At 42.4% G+C, this 27762-nt stretch overlaps 1 protein-coding gene across 1 annotated transcript in view; it reads right to left on the bottom strand.

Moving 5' to 3' along the window:
• LOC141781914 (radixin) overlaps positions 1-27762 on the bottom strand; it is a 42005-nt gene that overhangs the window by 4826 nt on the left and 9417 nt on the right. Inside the window, exons 2-13 of the mRNA XM_074657894.1 lie at positions 26934-27034; positions 12828-12911; positions 8749-8844; positions 8289-8411; positions 6582-6733; positions 6005-6088; positions 5723-5869; positions 4277-4373; positions 4023-4186; positions 2983-3113; positions 2672-2832; positions 2361-2453 (exon numbers count right to left, since the gene is read on the bottom strand). Coding sequence (XP_074513995.1) covers positions 2361-2453; positions 2672-2832; positions 2983-3113; positions 4023-4186; positions 4277-4373; positions 5723-5869; positions 6005-6088; positions 6582-6733; positions 8289-8411; positions 8749-8844; positions 12828-12911; positions 26934-26945 — 1344 coding nt within the window. The 5' untranslated portion in view covers positions 26946-27034. The remainder of the gene's footprint in view (positions 1-2360; positions 2454-2671; positions 2833-2982; positions 3114-4022; positions 4187-4276; positions 4374-5722; positions 5870-6004; positions 6089-6581; positions 6734-8288; positions 8412-8748; positions 8845-12827; positions 12912-26933; positions 27035-27762) is intronic.

The raw sequence follows: 27762 nt of genomic DNA, 5'->3' as shown, positions 1-27762 counted from the left end.
AAGCCAATATGTACCGCCATCTGTGTCTATATGCAGATGATATTATTTTATATTTATCAGATTTTTATTCTTGAATGCTTCAAACTAAAAAATCTACTATACTAGAAAGGTTTCAAATTAAAATTGTATCTGTAAACCTGCTTCCTCTGTACAGATACAGAGCCTTATATACTTACATACTGTACTTTATAATTAGTCTGGAACCATTTCCTGCTATTTTAATAGTAAATAGTACAATAAAATACATCAAAGAATCCTGTTGGTTAATAAAGTGCACACATAAAAAAACTTACAACAAGGCACACAAAAATGCAACTACCCACTGAGAAAGATGAAGGGTAATTTGTTTTTAATATTTTTTGGAGTCTCCACCAGGTTGTGATTCTAATGTGTTTTATTATCTTACACTTTATGTGACATGTCTAGCCGTATGAAATGCAAGCTGGTTCCAACGTAACATTAAATATGATGGTGGAAAGTAGAGAGTATCTTCCCAAATAGCTTACTGAAGTCTGGGTGTTGCTGCTTTGTTCTTTCTATTGAACTCTTCTGTATGTATTACCTAAAAAGACATTAATTTAGTCGTGTATGTGCACTGGTAAATGTCTGGTGTTCTCCAGGCCGTTGATAATAAAGCTACTGATATGAGGTCATGTGAGAACACTTTATTAACTTTGATGTGGAGCCAAACACCTCGAAGGACTCTGAGCTGAAATTATAGTTTAAACATTTACAGATTAGCATGTGTTGGAAACACATGAACACATTTATTAAATACACCCTCAAATATCCACACCAAAAAGCCACAGACACCGGAAAATGACAGCGACATCCACACATCCATCAGTGTGTTAAACATAAATAAGACATGGATGGGGAGTAGGCGAGGGATGCTTTAGTGTTGATAATGTTCCTGTGCTTGCATAGTTCTCTTACTTGTTATCTAATTTGGAAAAAAATACCTAGCAAATATAAATAAATATTGTTTTTTTTAAAATAATAATTTCAAGAAAAATGCAGGGTTTATATTAGGGATTATATTAGTTAAGATATTTTTGGTTTCCCAGCCATCAAAACATTGTTTCCCACCAGAGGACACTGTTGGCTGTACGTTGTGGTAAACGGGGCCCTCTGGTGGTGAGGACGGATCAGCTTATGGGTAATAAAAAGTGGCACAGAAAAATGGAAGGACAACTTGCTGATTAAGCAGCAGATCAAACAGTGACTACAGTTCTAAAAAGCTAAAAACTACAGCAGCTGCACGTGATATTAGAATCTGTCCAATGTTGTGTTTATCTGCGTTTTTCTGTTTTTTTCCTAACCAATTGGAAACTCCAGTTTCCTCTGAACTTCAGTCCTTGGGCATTTCTCAATCCACCTCCTACCCATTGCTACTCCGTTTACGCATTCGCGTGGAGGGTCTGCCATATTAAGTGCCATCCCAAACCAGTTAGCGGGGAGTGGAAGTGGGTTGTATAACCCTCCAACAGCGAGCCTGCATCGACTTACTGGCCACGTGCAACAGCGTTTTGTGTTCATCATGGAAAACGCTCCGTACAAATGTAGTTCCATGCAACTATCTGTACAAACTGCTCAAACTAAGATACACATTTAACAACTTAAGGTTACATTAAATTTAGGATCAAATGTCTAGTCTATAAAACGATGCACGTGATCCTTCGATTATAAAGTGTCGTATAAATACAGGGACTGTTGCAAAAACCAAGCAGCTCATAAACATCACGAGAAGATGTTCACAAAAAAAGAAAATAAATACCACCAAAGAAACATGGGAATACGTTTTATTTTAGTTTCTCTGTATATTGCATATTCTTTTTATTAATACTAAGAACCTTTGCACATCCCCTCCACAACCACGGTTACCAAACGTTACGACGGTTTCCGTCGTAGAGAGTGCTGTATTTATACCCGACACCTTAAAGAAGGAGCTTCATTCAGCTGCTAGTGGGACTATAAACAGAGTGCTCTCCTTCATGGAGTGGGAGTGGGAGTGGGAGTGGGAGTGGGAGTGGGAGTGGGAGTGGGAGTGGGAGTGGGGAGGGTCCGGTTTGAGAAAGGCCCCTTGTCTCTGCTGACTAAGAGTGAGTGTTTCAAGGTAACCCACATTATGAAAGTTGGTGGCACTGATGCAGGACTCAAAGACAGTTTTTTGGGGGAGTTGGTGAAGCCTTTTCCCTTTGTGCTAACTGGGTGCCACATTAAATGTGGCAGAAATTTTCTACCCGGATGTTTTAGTTCTTGATTTTAATTTCCAGTTTTTATATTTGAAAATAGTAGCAGAGAATAATGAGCCCAAACACCTGAACAGGTCACAGAGCCACTTTATAAACCGAGGTTACCTTGTGTTGCCATTCTGTTGCTTCGTCTTCTTTTTTCCTCTTGGCTTCCTCCAGCAGAGCGATTTTGGCAGTGAACTCCGCTAACTCAGCAGCCTGTCCAAGATAACAACACACGGTTACCAAGTTACCAGACTGGATTCAACAGTCCAAAAACACAAAGATATTTACAGTTTACAATGATATGAAACAGAATTAGCATCTTCTCCTATTTGAGAATCTGGTAGTTTTGCTTGATAAATGACGAGAGGCTGTGACTGATGTGACTGATGTGATTGGTGTGATTGGTGTGATTGGTGTGAGGGTGCAGGTACCAGCTGCTCCTGGTTCTTCATCTGGTCGGCAGCCTGCTGAGCCAGCGCCGCCTTGCCGTCCTCCGCCGCCTGCCTCTCCCTATCCAGCCGCTCGGCCTCCTCCTTGGCCCGCTTCCTCTCCTGCTCCAGCTCCAGAGCCCTGCGAGTCTGCTCCTCCAGCTCTGCACACATAACATAGATATAGGAGTTACAGATCAGCTGAAACTTGTGTGATCAGTGAGGATCAAAGACGTCTTATTATAATTATTATCCTAAGGCCAGTATCCTAACATTACACAAGTGTTGTACATGCTCGGTGTTGGCGTTGGTACCTTTCTGAGCTCTCTGCGTCTGCCCTTCGATCTGCCTCAGCCTCTCGATCAGCTCGTCCTTCTCTCGCTCTATCCGCTCCTTCTCCCTCTCCGCATGCTGGCGCTTCTTCTTCTCGTTCTCCAGCTGCGCTCTGCAGAAACAACACAGAAATCACACCAGACGGTGACTTATCTGTTGATCATCTGAAGATATACGCCATGACAATAGTGGAAACGTTCACAGGATGTTTTGTATTGAGTCTGGTCTTATCAAGACCTTTTCCCAATGCCGTGCTATCATCTGATTTCTCCCAGTAACCTAGTCTCTTGTGTGTCTCTCATGTAAACCTGCTGATATGAAGGAGAATAATCAGTTTATCAGTGACATAACTTCAGGTGGTTTATGGACACTCCTCAATGACAATAAGTATAACATCTTCACTTTATAAAAGTGATAATCCATTGATATGGAAAACTTTGTAGTGTTCAATGTTCTTCGGTGTGGATGTACTGACCGCTGTGTCATGTGCAAATATGTTTTTGTACAACACAATTTAATATTTATTAAAAAGTATAACATTTAGGTGTTTACGCGATAATAACGTGTGAACGCAAATTTGTTGTCGAGTGAAGATACTGGTATCAAATTAATTGCCATTGCTACCAACCGTGTCAAACAACCTTGTCGCAAAGGAGGTTAAATAACGCTACGAACTTACGAAGGGGTCCCTTGACCTCTGACCTCCAGATATGTGAATGTAAATGGGTTCTATGGGTACCACGAGTCTCCCCTTTACAGACATGCCCACTTTATGAACATATATAAGCATATTTGTCCACTCCCATGTTGATAAGAGTATTAAATACTTGACAAATCTCATCTTTAAGGTTCATTTTAAACAGATATAAAATGTGTGATTTACATTGCATTGGATGCATTTTATTTAAATATAACAAAGCGTGTACAGTGTGTTTCATCCTGTGTGGAGTAGATAAAAAGCACAGCAGTAATAAAGGAAAGATTTGTGCGTCCAGACCAGCCCGTAGTCCTGAAACTGTACCTCTCCATCTGCTTGTGGTGCTTCTCCTCTCTGGCCTGAGCCTTCATCTGCTGCACCTCGATGGTGTCGGGCTTCCTCCTCCTCATGTACAGCTCGTGGTTTCCCACACACAACGCCAGGATGCGCTTGTTGATCCGCAACCGCGGGGCGTAGAACACAAAGTCCTGGAGGAGACACGGAGGGTGAATAATACACATGATAGCGTTAAAACAAAAAGACCTCATCGGTCACACGTCCATCGCTCCAACACCTACTGGAGCTTTCTTGTCGATGGGCTTGATGACGAACTTCTTGTCGCTGAAGGAAATGTTTCTGATCTCGCTCCAGGGGAAGCCGATCTTTGGTGACAACCTGAGGGAAGAAATGAATGAATCTGTCACTTTATATATTTATATGTGCATGCTTGTCTGAATGAATAGACTAGAGTATTCTGTTTAAAAGCACAAGAGGGCGCTGTTGTCAAACCAATACAACCCACAGCCACCAAAGAGCTGACAGTCCACACTTGATATTCTTTAACTAGTTATAATCTAGCTTCAGTGTTCCACATCTTAATGAATTAATTCACAGATAACAGTAATATTTATATTAATAGAAGATAACATTTTCAGACTTTCATACAGAAAAGTGCAACACTTGATGTATGTGACATATCTTTTAAGACAAAGGGGATCGAAGGTTGGATTTTATTCCTCTAAATAAAGTCTGGTTTCCTCTTTATTTTTCAGTTTGGAGGTTATGAGGTGCCGATCACATCAACTAAACCCAAAGCGTTTTGTCTCACCGTCCTATAAAATGAAGTAATGTCTACTTCCGACTCAAATCAAATCAATTTAATACAAATTTACTAATCCACGAAGGTAGTTTGGTTTGTGGCAAAAATAAAAACAGACAGACAATTACAAAAATTGCTCGCTGCAGTTCCACCAAAAGAGTGATTCATTTCATTTTGTTAATATCTTCTCTGTTAATCAGATGTTGGGACCCCTCTGCTTTATCTTTTGACCCTCGGAGGGTCCTAATAGAGGTCGACCAATATAATAACCATAGCTTGTAGCAGGAAAAAGGCGATATCTTCTTTACTTCTGCAGCAGCCTAATCGGCTACTTTTACATTTTCATTATTTTTTTTATAAATCCGTTTTTTGTCACCCCGAATTTAATCATTCATAAGAGAACATCTTTAAGTGTGATTTGGTGGATTACATCATTGGAACATTTTCAATTTATTTGCAATGGGCTGGCCAGGATTACTTCTGTTTTGCATCTCGTACATTGTTAAATGCCACTCTTGCAAACCATTAATGTTCGCACATAAGTGTGCGATTTTATGTCATGAATGGATGGTTACGTGGCTGGATTATTTACAAGAAAGAACACCAAATCGGCAAGTTAAAGTAACAGTGAATGACTTGTATCTGGGACAAACAGATGATAGTGTTGCGTTGAATATGCGAGAGAGAACCTTTTTTCTCCCCCTCTACACTGTCTTTATGTATGAAGCCTCCGTGCAAAACGCTGACGTACGTCCCCGCGTGACTGGCGGCGGCTGTGCAGCCACCGGCCGCTATCAGAGACGTAAAACATCCTATCGCCGCCGATTAATTGGTCCTACACAACTTTGTGAGTATATGTAGCGTGTTCACGTGAGTGTCTGAGTGTGTGTGTGTGTGTGTGTGTGTGTGTGTGTGCATGTGTTACTTGTCTTCGTGCTCGTAGATGTTGAGTCCCAGGGCGTCGACCCCCAGCCACAGTTCTGTCCCCTTCTTGTTTTTGATTTCAAAGTAGTTGACGCCGTACATCTCCAGGTCCTGAGCTATCTTCAGATACTCCATCATCGCATCCTCCCTGCACACGCACACACACACACACACACATGCAAACAATGTTAAACACACACACACACACACAATGTTAAACACACACACACAACGACATTTAGGTGTTCAAAAACCGATAATGGTCAAACCGTGATGACCGTACCTGAGCAGGCTCCGGTGCTCCTCATGCCAGGTCTGTATTCTGTCCTCCCACTGCTCCTTGGTCAGCTTGTGTTGCTCCAGAACTCTACACAACATGCACACACACAAGAAATATATGAGCAAATCTAATTTTGACAACTTCAGAGCAGACAAATCCTCGTGCACCCCTTGTGATCTTTGGCGCCCCCCAGTGGGAACCTCAGGACTAGAGGCTGGTTGGTGGTTTGGTGGTTCGTTCACCAGCTCCTTCTGCCCAAATGTCTCAAGTGTCCTTGTGCAAGAAACTGAACACCGAGCTGATGACCAGAGGCCACGCAAACGCCTCGCATCTGCCGCAATCAGTGTGTGGGTGTGTGTGTGTGTGTGTGTGTGTGTGTGTGTGTGTGTGAACAGGTGAATGAGAGGTGAACTGTAAAGCTGCTCGTCAGCGAAGGCAGCTATATAAAAGCAGTCCATTTATGTAAATTAATTCAGTTTTCACACATAATTTAGTGTCTAAGGAATCAATTATTTCAACGTGGGTCCTCACTAGTATAGGATAGTATAGTGTGTGTGTGTGTGTGTGGACGGTACCGTACCGTTGAGGCAGCAGCCGGTCGGAGGCCAGGTAACCCGGCTTGTGATTGTCTCTGTTGTAATCTCCGTACTTGGCCTGGACGGCGTAGGACGCCACCAACACGGCCGTCTCTGGAGGACAGTAGTTCTCATCGTTCAGGATGGCCTCCTTCACCTGCACACACACACACACACACACACACACACACACACACACACACACACACATGATCAGTAGGTGCCTGGATAATCGAGATGCTTAGTCAACCTTTCCTGGTGCTTTCACACCAAATCATCAACGGTTGATGACGATTGGTTTGGGCTGGATGTGAAAGCTGTTAACTGAACTCTGGTGTGGACCAAACAACCGAACCGAGACCACCTGAAACCACAACGAAGTCTGCAAGGAAGTGGACTCTGGTGCGGTTCGTTTGTGGTGTGAAAGCAAGTGAACCAACCACCAGCAGACATGTGATTTTAGACTGATTTCAACAGCTAAACTGTGAATAAATCCATGTGCTGATGGTGAAATCTGTTCAGGAAGTGATCTTATTGGTCAGTATTTAAGGCCATGTATAGAAGCACGTCGTCGCAGGTATTCTCCCTGATTGACAGGTCAAAAGCTGTTAAAATGGCTGGACTCTGTCAGTTCATTAAATCCATTAAAAAATGTGTGACAACGATCCCTCATGTGCGCTATCAAGCGTTCGAACCAGTCATCAGGGAGCACGTATGGTAGAGACATACAGTCCTGTCTCTACCATTAACGCTTCGTCCACACTGGGAACATCAGGAGTGCGTGGCGGCTGCGTGATTCACGCGTCGGGTGTTCAGACCAGCTGCGTTTCTGCTGCTGCTGTCAGCTCTTTCTTTCTACATAGAGTTTGCCTTTCATAATGGCCATTTCATTTCATTATAAATGTCATTTATATTTATTTTAGTCAGAGAAAGGTTAAGAAATGTGTGGTAATTTGTAAATAATAGTAATAATCCACCATTAAAACCCCGTAATATATTCATTCATGGAGCTCTGCAAGTCACTGCATGTTCTACAGCACTGTCCTGCAAATATTTCAGAATAAAAGCCTTATGCTAACAAATGAAGGAATTCTGTCCACAGAAAAAAAAACGCTTGAGTGTTGATTTAAAAATAAGTCTTTACTTCTTTTTCATCTCTGTAACATATTCTACAGAAAGACATTGAAACTATAGTAATGTTGTGAGACCTCAAATCTCTTGCAGAGACGCAGCAGAGCCGCAGTGCGGCTGCTCTAACCTGATAACACGAACGCCGAAATAAAAAAAAACTGGTAATGCAGCCGCCACGCGCTGCTGACGTTCCCGGTGTGGCCGAGGCTTTATTCATCGCAGCATGCGGTCGATTTGCAGTCTAATTATACTTAAGATCAGTGATTTCTTCTTTGTGAGCTCTGAGGTTTAAGACTGGGTCTGTAAACCCCTCACGTTACCAGATAATCTGGGCCGAACATCGGTATGACCGAGGTCCCGAACCAGATTTCTCTTCCGATTTGAGGGTTGAATCGTGGATCAATCAGCCATAAACTGGTGCAGTCTGAGCCGGGCTTCAGACCCAACATCCTGTTTCCATACGAAGACAACAGCTGTAAATCCCAGCTGAGTTTTCAGAACACGTCCAACTTGTGTTGGCATCATTCTGGGTCGACCCGACCACCTGGATATCTTGGTATTGCCCGGTGATCCATCAGTACCTGCAGGAAGAAGAGCTTCTGTGTGATCTCCTGGATGAGCTCCTCAGACACGTCCTCTGGGAAGAACTTTGCTCTGAACTTGAACTGCAGCGGATTCTCCTTCTTCACGTCCTGCTGGGTCACCTGGAGGGAGAAACACCCACACATGTTTCATCTTTCACCCCTCACATGTCTGTAAACACACGAGGAAATCTGACTCTAAAGAAGATTTAATGGAAACAAGATGATGCTCTTTGGATTAAAGCAGCTTCTGACAAACAGAATATTAAAGTAAGATTATAAAAACAAGTTTACTTCTAAGGTTTTCTAGTTTCTCTAAAGTCTTAACCTCGAGAGGACGACTGTTTACAGGCTTCATTACTTTAATATCATGTTTTTAAGTTGTGGGAATTAAATGATAAAGACAGGAACAGAAGACAGGACTAGTGGCGGTAACATGGTTGTGTTGAAGGTGTCTCACCTTCTTGTTGAGTTTGAGCCACGTGACGTAGCCTTTACTGTCGGTGTACTGCAGGCCGAAGAACCAGACCTCCCTCAGACCCACCGTCTTCACCACCTGAAACCACACAAAGACTTTTAGTTTTCATCAGCTTACAGGATATGATGGAAATGCCCCGGCTTTAATATGAATCACAGACTTTATATTCTGCAAAAGTTGAAAACCCTGGTGAGAGATAATCATTCGAAATCTGGTGAGGGAAACCACCGTTCAGCTCTTTCAGGATTTAAGACTATTAACACGCTATTGTCTAAAATATCAGTGTCTGCTGTAGCATTAAGATTATCCTTCATTGTAATAAGGGGTTTACAAAAACTAGGAGGACACCGTTACTTCTGTTCAATCTGTGAAAACGGTTGATATAAATAACACTCCTTTCCAAATTATCAACAGCTTCATGTTCCTGCTGTAGGCATCCATATCTCCTCGTCCCTCTCCTCGTCCCTGCACATCAGTTGTGTCATAAAAAGGGCTCAACAGAGACTTTATTTTTCTGAGGTTTTTAAAGAAACATGTCCACTAAAACCCTCATCAACTTCTACCGGTCCACGATAGAAAGCATCTTAACTGGATGCATACTGGTCTGGTTTGGCAACATTACATCATATGACCACAAACTCCTGATGAGGACAGTGAAAACAGCATCTATTACTGGATCCCCGTTACCACAGTTACAGGGAGAAAAGCACTTTGTATTGTGCAGGACACAAGTCATCCAGCACATATAGTCTCTTCTCTTATCTGCCTTCAGGGAAGCGCCTACAGAGCGTCAGAGCTCGGACCTCTCGCCTCCGAGACAGTTTTTACCCTCAGAGACAGGCGGTCAGACTGCTGAACAGTAGCGCTAAATGAATGCAGAGCTGTGGATTGTTTTTTATGGATGTTTTTATGGTTTTTAGGTTGTTTTATAATTGTATTCTCAGGTATTGTCTTATTTATTGTATTATTTATCTAGTGTACTATTTATAGATTTGAACGGCTGAGAGAGCCATCAGGGTAAAATGCATTTCACTGTACATTGTACCTTTAAATGCATATGACAAATAAACTTGAAACTTTTTGCCACATATTTAAATGTTGACATAATAATCTATCATTAATTGATGCACACAATCAAATAGATGAACAGCAGCAGGAGATCCATCCTCTGGGAAAACGCTTTTATGGTGTTCAACCACCTTCACACTGTCTTCCCTCGCTCCTCTTTCAAACATCCTCACATGTCATTGTGACGAACTAAGTTCACTAACTGTCGTCCCATTTACAGAGCGAGAGAGAGAGAGAGAGGACCTGGGGGGATGTGGACGCTTACTCAGTCTCTAATGTGATTTACACAGTCAATATAACAACACTCTACCATATAATTAACTCTCACACACTCTTACACAGAAAGACATGCTCATATAAACACATTAAACACACATGAGTATCAAATGATCAGTGAAAACACTCTGAAACACACCATCCAACACAATCAGTTACACACACAGAGGGCCTCCCGTGGGGCGGGGGGATGCGGTTAGCTGCAGCGATGCGGATGCTGAGAGCTCAGCAGGCTGATTTAGAAGAGAAGCCTCAGAATGAAGAAACAGGATTTGGGAACGTCGGGCCGAGAGAGAGAGAGAGAGAGAGAGAGAGAGAAGGAATAACAAGTGGAAGACGAGCAACAAAAGAGGGACAGAAAAGGTCAAGCTGATTGGGCTGAAAGTGTGTGTGTGTGTGTGTGTGTGTGTGTGTGTGTGTGAGTGTGTGTGTGTGTGTGTGTGTGTGTGTGTGTGTGTGAGTGTGTGTGTGTGTGTGTGTGTGTGTGTGTGTGTGTGTGTGTGTGTGTGTGTGTGTGCGTGCGTGCGTGCGCTTGTGCGTGCGTGCGTGCGCTTGTGCGTGCGTGTGTTCAGCAGCTTACATGTTGGTGTTTGGGTTAGATTGATTAAAAAGCTCTCCTGCCTCACTCAGGCCTTTAATCATTCTGTGTGTGTGTGTGTGTGTGTGTGTGTGTGTGTGTGTGTGTGTGCGTGTGCGTGTGCGTGTGTGTGTGCGTGTGTGTGTGTGTGTTTGTGTGTTTATATTTAGCCTCTTTATCAATGGAGTCTCTCTTCACTCATTCATGTCACTCTGCACCGTTTAACAATGAAACAGCTTTCAGGACCACCTGAAGGATCACCTGATGGACCACCTGATGGACCACCTGAAGGCCCACCTGATGGACCGCACTGTGTGGCTTCCTGTACTCTACTATATGTAACCTCGACACACACGCAGTTAAATGATCGTCATTTTCACACCACAACACCAAACAGTGCCCGTCGGTACTGCTGCTTGAAGCCGATCAGTTTGATATGTACACCGAGGCGTTGGCATCACATTCAGCATCAGAGTATCATGTATCTCATCTCTCTTGTTTACGCTGCGTTCAGTCTGTTCTCATCAACTCAGGAGCTTCTAACTCCTAAAAACGCTGCTCATGCTGCTCATCATTCTGTGAGGGGGTTTCTACTTTATCTACATCTATCTTCAGTTCATTTCCACCTGTCGGCTCACTCTCTCTCCACCTTCTGGCTGCTAAAAGTCACACATTTATAAAACAGAAATAATTAGAAATAAGACTTTATTATCATACTGTTATAATAAGCAATAATCTTTTCTTCATTCACTTGTCTATCCTGATTGAACTCTTAGTCGGTCGTTTTGGTCTTTAGTTGACTCAGATTTCTTTCATCAATTAGTCGTTTTTTATGCTTCTTTCATGCTTAATGACTTATTTCCAACTCGGTTGGAGCGCTGCGCACACCGGCTGTGACCGCTCCATCCTCCTCACGTCGATGGCCTCATTAACGTTATGATTCTCTTATAGCATTGGGTTTAAATCTGAAATATTGACAAATTAGTGCTTTTGCTTTTCGCTTTGACACCAAATCCTCCGCCATCGTCTTGTCCGTCAACTCTCTCTCGTCCCGTGTGTGAAATCTGACTCCTGCTGCTCTGAGCTGAGACTCCGTACGGAGCAGACACTTTCACTTTCAGTTCGTAGCGTCCGTCGTCCAACTATCTGTTGATAACTACTGTGGAGAAACTCAGTCAACTAATCGATTAGTCGACTAAATTGTATGAGAATTTCTTTGGTCGTGGACAGACCAAACTTTAATAGTTGTTGAGATATTTTTCCATCTGGACCAAGCTGGTTTACTGGCTGACCAACAGCGCCCTCCTTAGAGCCATGCGCTAGCGGAGTAAAAAGACAATTTCTTATTTGAATGGTGAATTGTGAAAGACACAATGTTCCAAAGCTGTTCTGGAAAAAGCTCTTATTGAACCCTGATTGATCAGTTATCCACAGCAGGAAGATAAATACACAGAAGCATGTGATGAGCAGCAGAGTGTGATTGGGTGAGTATGATGTACGCAGGGTCTCTCTCTCCTCACACAGCAACACCTGAATGATTTATTCTGATTAGACGGACCTATTGTTCTATAAACCTGTGTTGTTCAGCCTGAAAAGCTCTCCTGCGTTTTGATCTCACACTATAAAGCAGAACGCTGACAAACAACATCAACACAGCTCCTCTTTCATTCGCTCTTCCTCCCTCTTCTCTACGTCACCACAAAACCCCGACCAACCTTCAGAGGCTGAGACATGAAACAATGCTGAAAGCTGCCCTTTTACACACCGACCCACACACACACACACACATCCAGTAGCAGCTCCCAGTTCAGACAAAGAGCTCTCTGTGTGTCATCTCTGTACAGAACCAGTACCAACCCAGACCCAGCCAGCACCCACTGGCACACACACACATGCACGCACACACGCACGCACACACCATCACTGTCAGCGTTGCTTTTCATTAGTGATGGAGAACAAACAACGGGATTCTTCCAGCAGGTCACAGAGTTCACATTGAAAACACACATTTCTACTCTCGTCTATGATGGATGGATTTTTCTGCACCGTTCTATCAGCTGTTGAAGTGTTTGTCCTCATAATGTCCTCTGGGATCATGGTCCTTTTAAATGATTAAAACATGTATATATGTGTCTGTTACCTGGTCAAAGAGCTGTTTGCCTGTCGTGTTGGGCTGGATGGCAAACTCCAGCTCCGCGTCCATGGTGGTGACGCGTACATTGATCTGCAGAGGAGACAATAAATAATACATGCATTAGATTTGGAATTCAAAAAACATCACATCACAAACCAAGGTCTGATTTACACAGTACAATTCTGCTACACTCCTGTTATATCACTACAACTAATGATTCTTTTCATTGTCGAGTGTTCTCTCGATTAATCGATTAGTAGTTTGGTCTATAAAATATCAGAAAATGGTGATAAATGTGGATCCCAAAGCTCAAGAAGACGTCTTCAAATGTCTCAAAGATATTCAGTTTACTGTCATAGAGGAGGAAAGAAACCAGAAAATATTCACATTTAAGAAGCTGGAATCAGAGAATTTAGACTTCTTTCTTAAAAAAAACTCTCTAACCGATCAATCCATTATCAAAACAGATGACGATTCATTTAATAGTTGACAAATAATCGGTCAATCGTTGCAACTCTACTCCTGTAACTTCATCTATTTGTAAAATAACCTCATATTTCTAGGTTTTCTGCAGAATTTAACATATTTCTTGACTTCCCTTAAAGGGACTGTTTGTAACTTTTTAAGCGTATAAATGTACCAGGTCGGGACACATGCAGCTGAACTATAGAGTGATATTGTGGTTTTAGCTGACGTGTGTCTCCTCACTGTGTTGAGCGATGCTCCTTCATGTCTATTTAGAGCGAGCACAAGCACGAGCACGACGCTGACTTTCGTTGATTTCACGGCCACAGGTGTCGCTGTTAAGAAGCATTTCTGAAAGTTACAAATAGTCCCTTTAAGTAAGCAAATAAAATTCCTCATCATCACCGAAAATTCCAAGATCCGTTGTGTTATGCACTACATGTCGTTTTCTGCCGCTAGGGGTCTTTCAATCAAAACCGTAAAACAAAATATGGTTGTGTTCATACTGTAAATGCCACCTGAAATTATCAGAGCATCATCTAAAACCAACAAACAGTCCCGTTAAGAGTACTGTTAAAGTACCGATTTGATAAGTAGTATCGGTTAGAGTAGTAGTACCGTTAAAATCTTAACATTTACCCATCCCTAATTAATAAGAACCAAACTGGGAAAGAAGTAGAGCCTGTGTGAGCCTCTACTGTCTGCTGGTGGGACAGCCTGTACCAGCTGTGTGTGTGTGTGTGTGTGTGTCCTCCTATCAGACTACTATAAATATTCCTCACACACACACACACACACACACGCACACACACACACACACACACACACCGGCTGTTTACGCCACTCATCCTCCTGCCAGGAAGCTGCAGAGAGGAAGATGCTTTCACTTCACTCTAATGAGGGAAACCATTCATTCATGAGGAAGACTCCGTCCAGCAGCTCCAACATCAAACACACACACATGGATTAGAATCACAGTTCCCACACACACACACACACACACACACACACACACACGCATCGTGAATTTTCATATAAACATAAACTAGATCTGAGAGATGAGACTCTTCAGGGTCGTCTGGCCGTCTGCACCTTCAGCACGGAAGAGTGAACTTCTGCACCCGAACAACAACAACACTGTGGACAACGGCTCAGTTCCTCTGTGGCAGAGCCAATAACTGATGGACTGATGATCACATGACTGCATAACAGGATGAATCAATAACTGCTACAAGATACTGAACATCACAGCCCATTCAAATCAACGCACCCCGTCTGCTGCTAGTCCAGAAACGTCTCTAATGTGTGCTTTTCACTTCAATCTCTTCTTCACACTCCTACATTAAATCATGTTACTCTTGTTCTCATTACATTAAAATGACGTCCTCTCTATAGTTTTCCTGACTGTTTTTCTTTCGTACATAATCTACATATTAGGGGTGTCACGATTTCGATTCTAAATCGGGAATTGATCAAAATCATCTTCCGATCTCGACCATCCAAATCAAAAGCAGGATCGACAATTTTTTTTTTTTTCGTGCGTTAATAAATGAAAATAAAACTGTATTTTTGTAGATTACAGAAACACTTTTAATGCACTGCAGAAGGATTTCTGTTATATTTTTGTAATGATTATGTACTGAGGAGAGTCACACAGATACTAGTGTTGAAAAGATTTAGCTTTTTATATGCTGTACTCTGATTTTCAAAACACTTTCTAAATAAAGAGAGAGTTCTTTTTAAAGAAAAATTTGAAAGTGTAAATAACAGATATGGACATAAAACCAACGATCTGTTGATCTTTACCAATCAAGACTCCGTAGTTTAATAATAGCATGTTTAAATGAACGTGACATACATATATACTCTATGTATAGCTTCTTTTTAATATTGTGAATAATGTAATGATTTGCTCTGCCTGCACACCATGTCCACATCCTCTGATTTTAACTGGTGCAAAAAAAAATGAAAAAAAGAAACTCAAATATAGGCGCATCGTTTTGAATTATTCATGAGGATAAATAAATATGAAATAAATACATGTTTTATTACCACTGGGACCGGCAGCAGTGAGGTGCAGCGGAGTGCTGCACAGCTGCAGAGAAATAAGACAAAACAGTCGCAAGAAGAAAGCCGGTAGAGCAAGGGATTCTGGGAGTTTATGCAGCCAGATGTGACTTTCAGCATCTGGAGCATCTGGAAACGTTATTCACGACGACATCTGTGTTATTTTGAAGTGAAACTTGAACATTTCAGTAGAGGCATTAAATATGACGATAGAATAGAAATGGTGGTGTTCTGTGCTTCAGTGAAACCAACTGACTCTGACCTCAAGTAACCCTGAAGGAGAGACACAGACTCAGAGACAGAGAGAGAGAGAGAGGTAACAATGGTACGAACTTGTAACCTGCCTCAGGGATTAAACTGCTGCACTAGTAGTGTGTGTGTGTGTGTGTGAGAGAGAGAGAGAGAGAGAAAGAGACAAAGACAGACGGATAGAAAGACAACGCCTGAGGTGAACAGAGTGCATCAATCATAAGAAACCAGCAGTCAGGAAATACAAGACTCACAGAGAGCTCAACTGACCTGAAAAATACACACACACACACGCACGCACGCACGCACGCACACACACACACACACACACACACACACACACACACACACATTCTGCAGACAAAAGCAAAGCCACTCCATCCCCGACCATGATCTCTGCACACACACATTTTAACAATATGACTTAACGCAGGTTGTTCTCATCCACCGTTTGTAGCTATTCCAATGAAAAGTAATGCACTAAAATCTGTATATATATCTCACAAAATGAATTTGTATGTAATCCACGTAATCGTGATCCTGGAAAAGCCTGTATGCATGTAACGAGCAGAAATTGACACGTGTTGCTGGACATTCGTAGGAGAACACACGAAAAATAAGGAATAACTTTAGATATGACATGAACTGTTGTATGAGCTGCTTAACGAGTCACTTATCAGAATTATAGCCGGTCAACTAATTGATTAATTGAGAGGAAATTCCCTTCTTTTAGATTAATAAATAAATCTATGCAACTGTTTTACTACGTAATCACGCTACTGCAGTCGCCTGAATATGACTTTAAGATGTTCATTTCATTTAGACCTGTCTGTTGTTGCTGTGTTCTTCTACTTATGAGGGAGAACCATGTGGTTGTCAGATGAAGAGGAAAAAGTGACAGTGCATTCTGGGATATTATGGGAAAGCAACCATATGTTGTTGTGTATACCACAACGTGATAAACATCTGTGTGTATGTGTGTATGGGAGCGCAGCCATGTGGTGGCTTTACACATGCACACACACACACACACAATATGGTGTTTGTCTCTTGTACGTACATATCACTGCATGTCATGCGTCTCTGTGTTCTGGCTGATAAGGTTTCCATAGCAACGCCCTTGTTGGCTAATTGTAATGTAATTTTCTAAAGAGCCTTGTGGGCGTCCTAAAGAGGGATTTTAACAGTGGACACGGTGACCTGGAGAGGATTGACTCCTCTAAAGGAGGGGAGATGTACTGTACGAGGTTAACAGAGACACAGCAGTAAACTACTGAAGGCTGCGAGTAACATTCATCTAGAGGATATATGATAATACAGAACATAATGCCCATCACCATTTACTTTTTTAGTCTAATGTGACGTCTTCAAATTCTTGTTTTGTCCAAAACATTAATATATTTAATTTACAGCAAATCATGACATTTGAGAAGCTGAGTTACAGAGAAACAGGAACAAAATGACACACAATACTAATCATCTGAAGTCATGTTCAGAGATCTTCTTCCTCCTGAATCTCTCACCAGTAGAGGTCAATCTTCAATAAGATTTAGGGGAACCAAATTAAGCTTTTTACATCTATCAAAACAAACTGTTCATCTATTCAATGTTTCAAAAGCTGCTTAAAGAGGTCAATCATATTATGTAGTCATATTATTTCTGTATTTTAATCCAGTGGGTTTTCTGCCTCTCCGTGCACGGTATATGATTTTATTTTTTTGTTGTGTTTGTTTAATCTTAAATTATGCAAAATAAATAAATAAAAAATAAATAAAGTTTATTTTTAATATTTTACTCTCTACAAGCGTCAAAGATACAGAACATAATCTCTGTAGATTATACATGTATGCTCACAGTATTTTATAGAGCTGCAACGATTAATTGATTAGTTCTCAACTACTTCATTAATCATCAAGTATTATATATATATATTTATATATAAGTTTTGATGATCGATTAATCTGTTTGAGTCATATTTTCTCTGTTTGCAGCTTCTTAAATGTGAATATTTTCTGTTTCTTTCTTCCTCTATAACGGTAAACTGAATATCTTTGAGACGTTTGAGGATGTCATCTTGAGCTTTGGGGAACACTGATCAACATTTTTCACCGTTTTCTGACATTTTATAGATCAAACAACTAATCAATTAATCAATATAATAATCAATAGATTAATAGACAATGAAAATAATGGTTAGTTGCAGCCTTTAGTAAATACTAGGGCTGTCAAAGCTGACGTGATAATAACAACGCGTTAACACAAATTTGTTGTAACAACGCTAATTTCTTTAACGCATTAGCGCAACTTGGGTTGTAGAGTGAAGATACTGGTATCATATGAAACTATAAACCTGATGAATCCATCGGTACCAACCATGTCATACTAGCTGGTCATGAAGGAGGTTAAATAACGCTCCAAACTTACACTAAATTATGGCGAGGAAAAACTGTCATGTCCATTTTCAAAGGGGTCCCTTGACCTCTGACCTCCAGATCAGTGAATGTAAATGGGTTCTATGGGTACCCACGAGTCTCCCCTTTACAGACATGCCCACTTTATGATCATCACATGCAGTTTGGGGCAAGTCATAGTCAAGTCAGCACACTGACACACTGACAGCTGTTGTTGCCTGTTGGGCTGCAGTTTGCCATGTTATGATGTGAGCATATTGTTTTCTGCTAAATGCAGTACCTGTGAGGGTTTCTGGACAATATCTGTCATTGTTTTGTGTTGATCATTGATTTACAATAATAAATATATATATACATTTGCATAAAGCAGCATATTTGTCCACTCCCATGTTGATAAGAGTATTAAATACTTCCTTTATGCAGTGCAGTAATAAAAGCCTCTCTAATATATTCCTCTAGTGTCTCTGAGGGGAATTGTTTCAAGTGTGAACGTGTATTTGTGCCGGCAGAAATTTGGACATGAGCTGTTTTAATAAGCAAGTACGTGTGTGTGTGTGTGTGTGTGTGTGTGTGTGTGTGTGTGTGTGTGTGTGTGTGTGTGATACAGAGAGAGAGCATCATGTCTTGTAGCTGATAGCTGCAGAGCGTTAGCAGATAAAGCAGATAAAGCAGCAGGAGCTCTCAGCCTGTCTGCTGACCACAACGTCTCTGTTCTCTGTTACTGTTCACTGACTGATACCGTGAAACCTGTCAGAGACAGTAAATATCTGTTTGTATTATACACAGATCACAAGAGACAAAAGGTACTGTTATGGTACTATTACTTGCAGCACTGCACCAGTAATAATCTAACTATTAGGGGTGGGAAAAGAAATCGATTCACCTATGTACGCCGCCTTTTTTATGATTTAGAAATAGATATTTTAATGCCAGAATTGATATATTTGCTTCATTTGAGTTTATGCCGGGGGTCAGCAACCTTTACTATCAAAAGAGCCACTTTAGGCAAAAGAAAAGAAAGAAAAAAAATCTGTCTGGAGCCGCAAAACATTTGATCATTGTGATGAAGGTAACACAGTTTATAGTCTGAGTATATAGAATATAAGTCTAATGCAGTGAGGGCCAAAGAGACAATGTACTACGGAGTATTAGGGCCACATTGAGGGAAAAAACATCTGAGATTTACAGAATAAAGTTGTAACTTTATCAGAAAAAAATTAAATAATACGTAAAATTACTACTTTATAATATTATGACTTTATTCTCGAAATCTCAGATTTATTTTTTCTCCTCAATGTAGCCCTAATACTCCGTCGTACCGTCGTACCATAGACCTACAACAATGATGAATAAAAATGAAAATGTAAACAAAGAACAGTTATTCATTTCCATGTTTATAACTCCTCAGGGAGCCTCTGGAGAGGAGCTGAAGAGACGCAGGTTGCAGACCTCTGGACTAAGAGCAATGCCGTCCTTTATCTCGTTTATATTTCAGAATGATTTCTGGTGACGACCTCCTCAGTGAAACGTAGAAGGAACGACGAGAAACTATGAAATTGAACGAGCCACACAGCTATAAGCTACTGTGCAGCTTCCATAACCAACAGATAGAGAGACATGAGATGTAGTAGGATTTGAAATGTTATAATTACAGTTGTATATCTAACTTCTAGCTGTGTAACCTGTTGATTGTTGCTCCTGAGGGAGCGTTCTGGTGGAGAACGCAGTGAGCACGTCTGTCTCTGTTTATCTGGCAGTGTTTCCCAGCATCCTCCATGTTATTCACAACCAGTAGTGACAGCTCAGTAGTAGGCCGGTGAGTCCGCCCACGCCACACCGCCCACCTGTTCGCTGTGTTTGTGTGTGTGAGACTCAGACAGCCATAATTAAAAGCTGTTGCTAGCTAAGCTGATTAATGGAGGCTTTAAAGGCAACCGGGGCCACGCTGCCGTCTTCACCTCTTCTATTCTCTGTTTCCACTCATCCACTTAACATTTCCTCTCCTTTCATCACCTCCACTCTCTCTCTCTCTCTCTTCACCTCTCCTCTTTTACACCTCTTCAAAAACCCTTTTATTCTCTCTGCTACTCTTCTTTCCCTCTACAGACCACTCCTCTTTTCTCTTCTAGTGTCTTTAGACTCAGAGAGGTATGGAGGTAATGTGTAGTGTTCAGAGTAGGAGGAGTTAGCATGACAGCTTTGTTTAAGCTGTGGAGAAAAAATACATCTCCAAGCAGGTTTGACGAATGACAAGCATCACATACCTAATACTAGTATTACCTGGACTTAAAGGAGCACCAAGGGATTGAAACCCATGTGCCACTAGGGCTGCTTCTGTATTGGTAGGAATCTGGCGATAGGATACGCATCATGATACAGGGCTTATAATTCAATATATTGAGATTTTATAAATGTAATGTAAGGAAAACTGTCACAATGCTTTATGCATAAAATCAGTGTTCACAGTCTCTGTAACATCCGTCATCATAGCTCTACTGTTTGTGTAATCTGAGCTGCTGTCTGTCACCAATCTTTGCATCTAAACTATCAATTAAAAATCTATATTTTTTTGGAGAATCGATAAAGTATAACAAAACATAATATCGTGATATTCAAGTGTAGGGGAGGGGTCGACTACAAATTGTCATGTAATGTTTTTAAGCCACCCCGCCGGCATGAGACTCGCTTTGGCATTTTGTTCTCTCCCTCCGGCAGTCCGGCCTCCTCACAGACACAGATACACTCGTCACAGACTCCGCCTCCATCCAGACCACCTCTCTCCTGGGTGAGAGTGTGTGACGTATTCAGCCAGCGTGTTTTGGTCTGGAGGGAAGCAGTGGAGAGAGAAGGAGCCCGGAGAAAATGAAAGAACTGAAGCGGCGAAGCGAGTACGGTAGCGAGAACACGACCAAAGCAACCAGAACCAGCCCAGAGGCAAATGACTCTGGTTTCCTCGTTTTCCAAAGCAAATCCCATACGACAAAAAAAGTGCAAAATGGAAAGAAATCACGGCCGCTGTAACCAACTACATCACAGCGCCGGTCAGCGTAGTTGAAAAGCCCGAATTCAAAAGACTCATTAAGACACTTGATCCAAAATATAAACTGCCTGGTCACAATTTATTTGCGGAGAAAGCTCTACCGGAGTTCCACATCTCAGCGAGAGAAAAGTTGGCTAACCAGCCAACAGAGGTGACCCACTTCTCCACAACTACCGATCTGAACGTCCAGCAGAACGTGTGAGCCAAACCTGAGTATCACTGTACATTACATCCACAACTGGGAGTTAAAGAGTAATTGCTTTCAAACAAGCCTCTTCCCATTTGATCACACGGGCGAGATAATTGCGCAAAGGTTTAAAGGATGCTCTCATGTCATGGCATTTAAAAGAAGTTCTTCAAGTGTTCGCCAAAGCTGTGAGCCGGAAGTGGACAAGACTGCACCGCTTTGGTAAAAGGCTGAGAAGAAGAAGTGGACGTAGTCACCGTGACGTCAGCCAGTAGTTGTTGGACTGTCATTCTGAAGCCTCCAGGTCGGTATAGACCAAAGGGCCCCAGACCAAATGTCAGGGCTGTCCACATACTTTTGTCCGTATACTGTATATCTGTAAATCATGATACTATAAATCATAAAGAGCAGCTTTAGATGTTAATGTTTTTACATTCCTATAAAGCAGTGAGTGAATTTAGTGGAGGTTATGAGGTGAACTTCACACCCTCCCTCTAATTAGATTTAGTGACTTGGATAATTCCCATTATAGAAATGAAAATGGCCCTCTGAAATATTTAAAGCCTCCCCCCTCCCCCCATCATCCCCTCCGCCGGACCGCCAGCCCCCAGGGACGCCATCACCGGGAGGGGCAACATGTGCAAAACGCAGCCATAAATCAATAATGTACGACGTCCTACCAACATCTCACACCCTGGATTAACCTCATGCACCATCATTCACTCACACACACACACACACACACACACACACACACACACACACACAGAGCTGCTGAACACGCTCTCCCCTCCAGCAAGCAGATATATTGATCAAATAAATATGTATCAACACGTGCACACTCGCATATCCAAACACAGATCTATACCCGGCACACACACTCTCATAATGCGGTGAGGGAAAGGCGTGCACTGACCCGAACATATAGGAAATCAATACGTCTTTTAAAGGATTCTCCAGCAGAATTTAACCCCTCGGGGTCGGGGCCCAGATTCTTTCTCCATGTTTGCTCTTCTTCTCATCTCCCCGTGTCTTTTCTTTGTCCTTCTTTCTCATCTCAAAAACAGTATTTGCAATTGCAAAGAGGTCAGTCTGCTGCCACTTAAAGCCCCTTTCAGACGTGCACTCCAAATGAACATGTCGGTCTCATGTGTGAACAAGCAGTCTGGTCAGATGAGGTCAGATGGAGTAAAAGACTGAACAGAATGCCGTCAGATTTAACAGAAAGGCTGCAGCAGCACACAGAGAGAGATTAAATGCACATCTTTCATCGCCTTCTAAGATCACTGTGATGAATTAATCATCTCAATCATCACAAAATCAGTTTAATAAACTAGGAAACACTGAACGAGACCATCTGAAGGCGCTGAGAAGATTCATCTTCTCATATCAGATCAAGAAGGGTTAAAAATCCCTTTGCATAACAACAATAATCTGACCAACAGTCTCTCCGTGTAAAGTATTTCCAAATGTTCATTCATGCCAACTGTGTGGACGAATAAATGAATATCCAGCTAAATGCAAAACATCACGTGAAAGGATTTAAACAAGTGTCACATCTTAACATCGTGTCATTCAAAGCTTGTGCAATGTCACATATTATAAATCTGGAGGCAGAATTGTTGGAGAGGCTGCATCCGACAAGTTCTCTCACTTTCTGAAACCAACAATCCGACTTGTGCTAAGGATGTTAATAATTAACCGTTTAACACATCGGTTAAAACAGTTAAAACGGTTAAAATAAATGTTAATAATTAATTAAAAAGCTGAGAAAGACTCGTCACTTTAAGGAGAAAAGCTGGTCCACCTTAAGAGAGTCTGAGCCGGCGTTACAGATACCGGAAGTCGGCTCCCGTCTCGAGCTCGCTTGAGCAGAGGAGATGTATCCTCGTAGCATTTATTCACCGACAAATAAAGTGTACACACGGTCTGTCGGACACTCGCTGAAGTTACGCCGCGCTGACTAAACTAAACTAAATGTGTGGTGGAGACTTTTACTGGGAAAGTGGCTGCATGTCCGTGATACTACACGCAGCATCGTGGCTGCTAAGTTAACGCTCCCGGACGGTGAACTGGAGACTCAGTTGTCTGTTGTGCTTCTACACTGCAGCTGCATGCGACGTAGTAATCTTGTCGTTTAACGAGGGCCGGTTATCAATTAAGACATTTTTTTCAAAATTAGCATCCCTAACTCGCACACATACTGTACTTCATGCAGAGTCTGGCCAGGTGTGTGAAGGTGAGGAAGTAAGCAGGGTTTGACCTTCTTTTCTTTTACGGGTGTAAGAACGTATCGATACACTTGATTATCGCAATATTGATGTGCAACACATCTGTCTTGCAGAGCGTTCTGCCCTTCAGCCTGATCCAATCTGCACCATCGGAAATATGCACGTTCAAGATCATGCCATATTGCAGCACACGATCAAAACAGTGAGTAGGATCATCATGGGGGTTGATCAGGGGTCTGCAGTTCAGCTGTACAATGATCTGATTCTGAAAAATGCTGAACAGATCCTCAATGATCCATCCTCTCCACCTGAAACTCTGAAGGAATAGGAGGTCAAACGCAGATATCTGGTATATCCCTGCATGCCCAACACGTATTACTAACAGTACATGTTCAGTACGGTGTAAAGAGAAGATTGTTTCACGGTATTTCCTCCTTTATTTCTTGAAACCACCTCTTGTTTGTCCAACATGCTGGTTCAGCCTGCTGACACAGAGCCCCGTTAGTACAACATGAAAGACCTGGATACCAGGGGACACCCAGGTTGTGTTAGGGGGGGTGCACGAATACAGAACAACACCATTAAAACACAGCCTGGAGGAGGGTCACGCTCCAGACCGGGTTCACGTTATAATGGCGTGCCTGAGGTGAAGTAGCTGATAGTCCGTCTCTCCTCTCAGGGAGACAACAGACTCGGTTGTGGGGCGGTTTTACTCGGCTCACCTGCAGAACGTCTACGTCTATATTTTGTCCTTTTGTTGGTCTTCATTAGCTCCGAGCTAATGGAGCCAAGCTGGCTCACTTGTTCAATGATTCTAAAGCCTGCGGGGGCCACTCTGCTTCAGCTTTTAATCCAATGTGACATTTAAAGCATCTTTCATGGCAAAAAAACAAGCAGAGAAGTCACAGTGATGTGTTTACTGTCCAAACTGCCGGGCTTCATGTCAGAGCATTAATGTAACCGGAGTGGGAGTTCCCCTCGAGGGCGGCTTGGGTGTCGTTTTTCTGGACTGGATATGAACAAAGTGCTCGTCACTCACTGCTCTCCCAAATCCTCTTTGTGTTGCCCTTTTTTCTTCCCTACGGAGCGTTTCTATAATCTGAGCTTAACTCGTTTGTTCCAACTTTCTCTTTTGCTTCTACGACTGTCAATGTTCCCCCCGTCTGTCCGTCCACACGTCTCCGTCTCTCTCATCTCATCACCACGTCCTGTCTCCAGCTGCTCCTCTCTGATTCAATTCACTGACTTCTTTGGATGGATCTTCTTCACAGTCAGCTTCACTTTCTCCTTTATGGTTAAGAACGTTTCGTGACACTGACCTCAACATTCACCGAACACAACCTTTAAAAGTCGGTTCATGCAAACCCTTTTTTTCCATCTTCTTCTCTCCATTTCTATCACTTTCTATCTCTCTCTTCACCTCCCACCCTCTCACTACTTCTGTCCCATCACATGTCCCTGGTCTCTTTCCAGGAATCGGGCCCGGCCTAATTCCCCATTACTGAGATTGATGGAGCAGAGGCTCGGTGCGATGGATGGCTGGCTGTAGATAAACTGTGTACGTGCCAGGAGGGTTGTAAACACCCGACGAATACAAGCTGTAGTTTTCACTGACCTCTATCAGTCTATTTATAGATGATGTGAGCATTAGAATTTGGTTTACAGGCGTTGAGTCGCTAGAATAACAAAACGGAGGCAACGATTGACTTTTTCTATCAACTGCAACATGTTTGAATAGATATAATCCTAGCTCAGGTTGGAGCGAACATGTATTTAAAGTTACTACAAGGAGCTTTAAACTGGTTATGAAACAGTCTCAGTTTAATACTGATGCCTGTATATGACCTGTAAGGGATAACGTACAGCAAGCCGGTCATTGTTGTGAAATAAACCCCTTCAGGGTGATGCGGCACCCCGACGTGAAGCAGTCTCTCATCGCCCTTGAGGGGTTTATTTCACAACAACGACCCGCTAGCTGAACATTATCCCGCTTATTACACGGTTACTTACTGAAGAAATCAATCATTTGACATAAAATCAGTCTCACAGAGAGAGCTCTGTCACTGAGAGGAATCCTGGAGTTCATGTTCCTGCTTCCAAAGGTTAAAATATAATATTAGTAATATGATAAATTGTCTTCACAACCCGTCAGACTGTAATCGTGTTATTTAAGCGGCGGTGCAAACAGCCTGTATGTGTTGTGTGTCAGAGCAACGTGAAAGCTGCCACTGTCCTTGAGTCCAGAAATAGAGCAGAGAAAGGCCTCTTTGTGTTCGCTGCTCAATAGACAGGACGGGTCCATAGAGTGACCGACTGTTGTGCTTCTGTGTGTGTGTGTGTGTGTGTGTGTGTGTGTGTGTGTGTGTGTGCATGTTTGCCCAACACATTACTTCTGACTGGGAGAGCTGATGACAGACTCTGGGCTCGCTTTAAAAACAAACAGATGTATCAGCAGGTATGAACGCCTCCAAAACACCAGGTTCATGCTGCACTTTAGGAATAAAGAACAACGGCCTATTTCTCTTTGTTACTTACTTATTTCTTATCGGTGGCTGAAACCCGTCCTGCACATGTAGTCGACCTCTCTTCTCTAACCTCCTGAGTATTATTCAATGAGGGCAAACAGAGCGTTGTTTGAGCTGAACTCAACAGTTATCGTACCGGCCTGAACTAAACGCAGAAACCTCAGTAAACATTGTAAACATGAGTTTATGGTCTCAATCTCTAGTTTCAAGTCTTCTTCAATACAGCATGATGTTCATTTAGTAAATTATGGTCCCATTTAGAGTCAGATAGACCATAAAGCAGGGGATGCTTTAGAGCGGGGCTACCTTGTGATTGACAGGTCGCTACCACGGCGTTGTCCGGTCTGGGAGTGGTCCGTGTTTTCGTCTTAGAACTTTAACAACGGCCAAAAGACAAAGACGTCGACAGCCAAAAACCAAGATGGCAATGTCCAAAAACCAAGATGTTGACAGCCTAAAATCAAGGTGGCGACGGTCAAAAGCCAAGGTGGCGACGGTACCTGGTACAGATGCCTGTCATCCATTTCAATCAACTATTATAAAAGTTGTAATCCGCTCTGGTTAAAGAAGAAGGATATTATCCACTGTCAGTAGGAATGATATCAAGCTGCTACTCAGAGCAAAGAGCCTGAAGAGCAGCGCACAGACACCAGGTAGACCAACATGGGTCTTTTTATACAACAATAGTCAACAAAGTAGATGCCATAAAGTATGATGTAATAACTACAAGAAGTAATGGATTACAGCTTTAAGATGTTCTGATCACAAACTCCTTTCTTTTCTCACAAACCCCGAACTCACAGGAGGAACAGATGTTGCTGAGACGTAATAACTGTAAATGTGAAACGCTGATGAATGCAGCAGATGGATGGTATAGCAGGATCAGAGTAGAGCTACAGGGGTGGTGGTGTAAATCTCCAGAGTGTCGGCTACTCACCGGTTTGGGCATCTTTCTCCTCTCTCCGCCCGTCCCCTGCTGCTGAGAAAACTGAAAGAAGTCGTCCTCCGTCTTCCCGCCTCTCTCCGGGGCACCGGCGCCTGGGACACAACAAGAAATAGACCGATGTCAACACATACAACATCAACATCACATTCAGGCTGTCATGCTCTCCTTCTATTTGTCTTTTGTCTCTACATCTACCCGTCACTACTGAAAGAGACAATGACAGGAAACAATCAAAGGCAAGACTCAAAGGTCGGAGTCAAAACAGAAAGAACACAGATACAGAGAGTTAAAACAGAGAAAAGACAGATTAATAGGAACAGGAAGACCCTCCACAGCTGTGTCAAGTGTTGTTTCCCCTCACAGACTGCAACCAGTCAAAGAGTCTAAAATACAGCCTGGAAGGAGAAACATTTAACTTCCACAGAGAGAGAGGGATCAAGAACTGGTGATACCAGTACAGTCTGGGCTAACTGGGAGGGTTTGCTTTAAAAAAAAGACTCTGAATTCACATTCTACTCTGAATGAGTAGAATGTGGAACAGAGAGCAGTAGTTGGTAGAGTTGGCATGTGTCTCATAGGAGGCAGATCTTGCTGATGTGCGAGGCCAGAAATAAACCTTTCTCAAGTGTCAGCACAGAGAGGCTCAGTCAGGAGCCGAGGCTCAGTCAGGAGCCGAGGCTCCGTCTGAGGACACAAACTAAAGTTACACTGGAAGATGGTCAATCTAAACGGCTCTGTCCTGAACAATTATAATATAATAATATACCAGCCGAGGTTTGTAGATCAACGGGCCTGATTCAAGTAGGGATGCACGGATACC

This window comes from Sebastes fasciatus, chromosome 14 (assembly GCF_043250625.1).
Source record: "Sebastes fasciatus isolate fSebFas1 chromosome 14, fSebFas1.pri, whole genome shotgun sequence".
NCBI classification, from domain to species: Eukaryota; Metazoa; Chordata; class Actinopteri; order Perciformes; family Sebastidae; genus Sebastes; species Sebastes fasciatus.
Note: the sequence above shows the minus strand (reverse complement) of the source record. Positions and strands in the feature narration are given on the sequence as shown.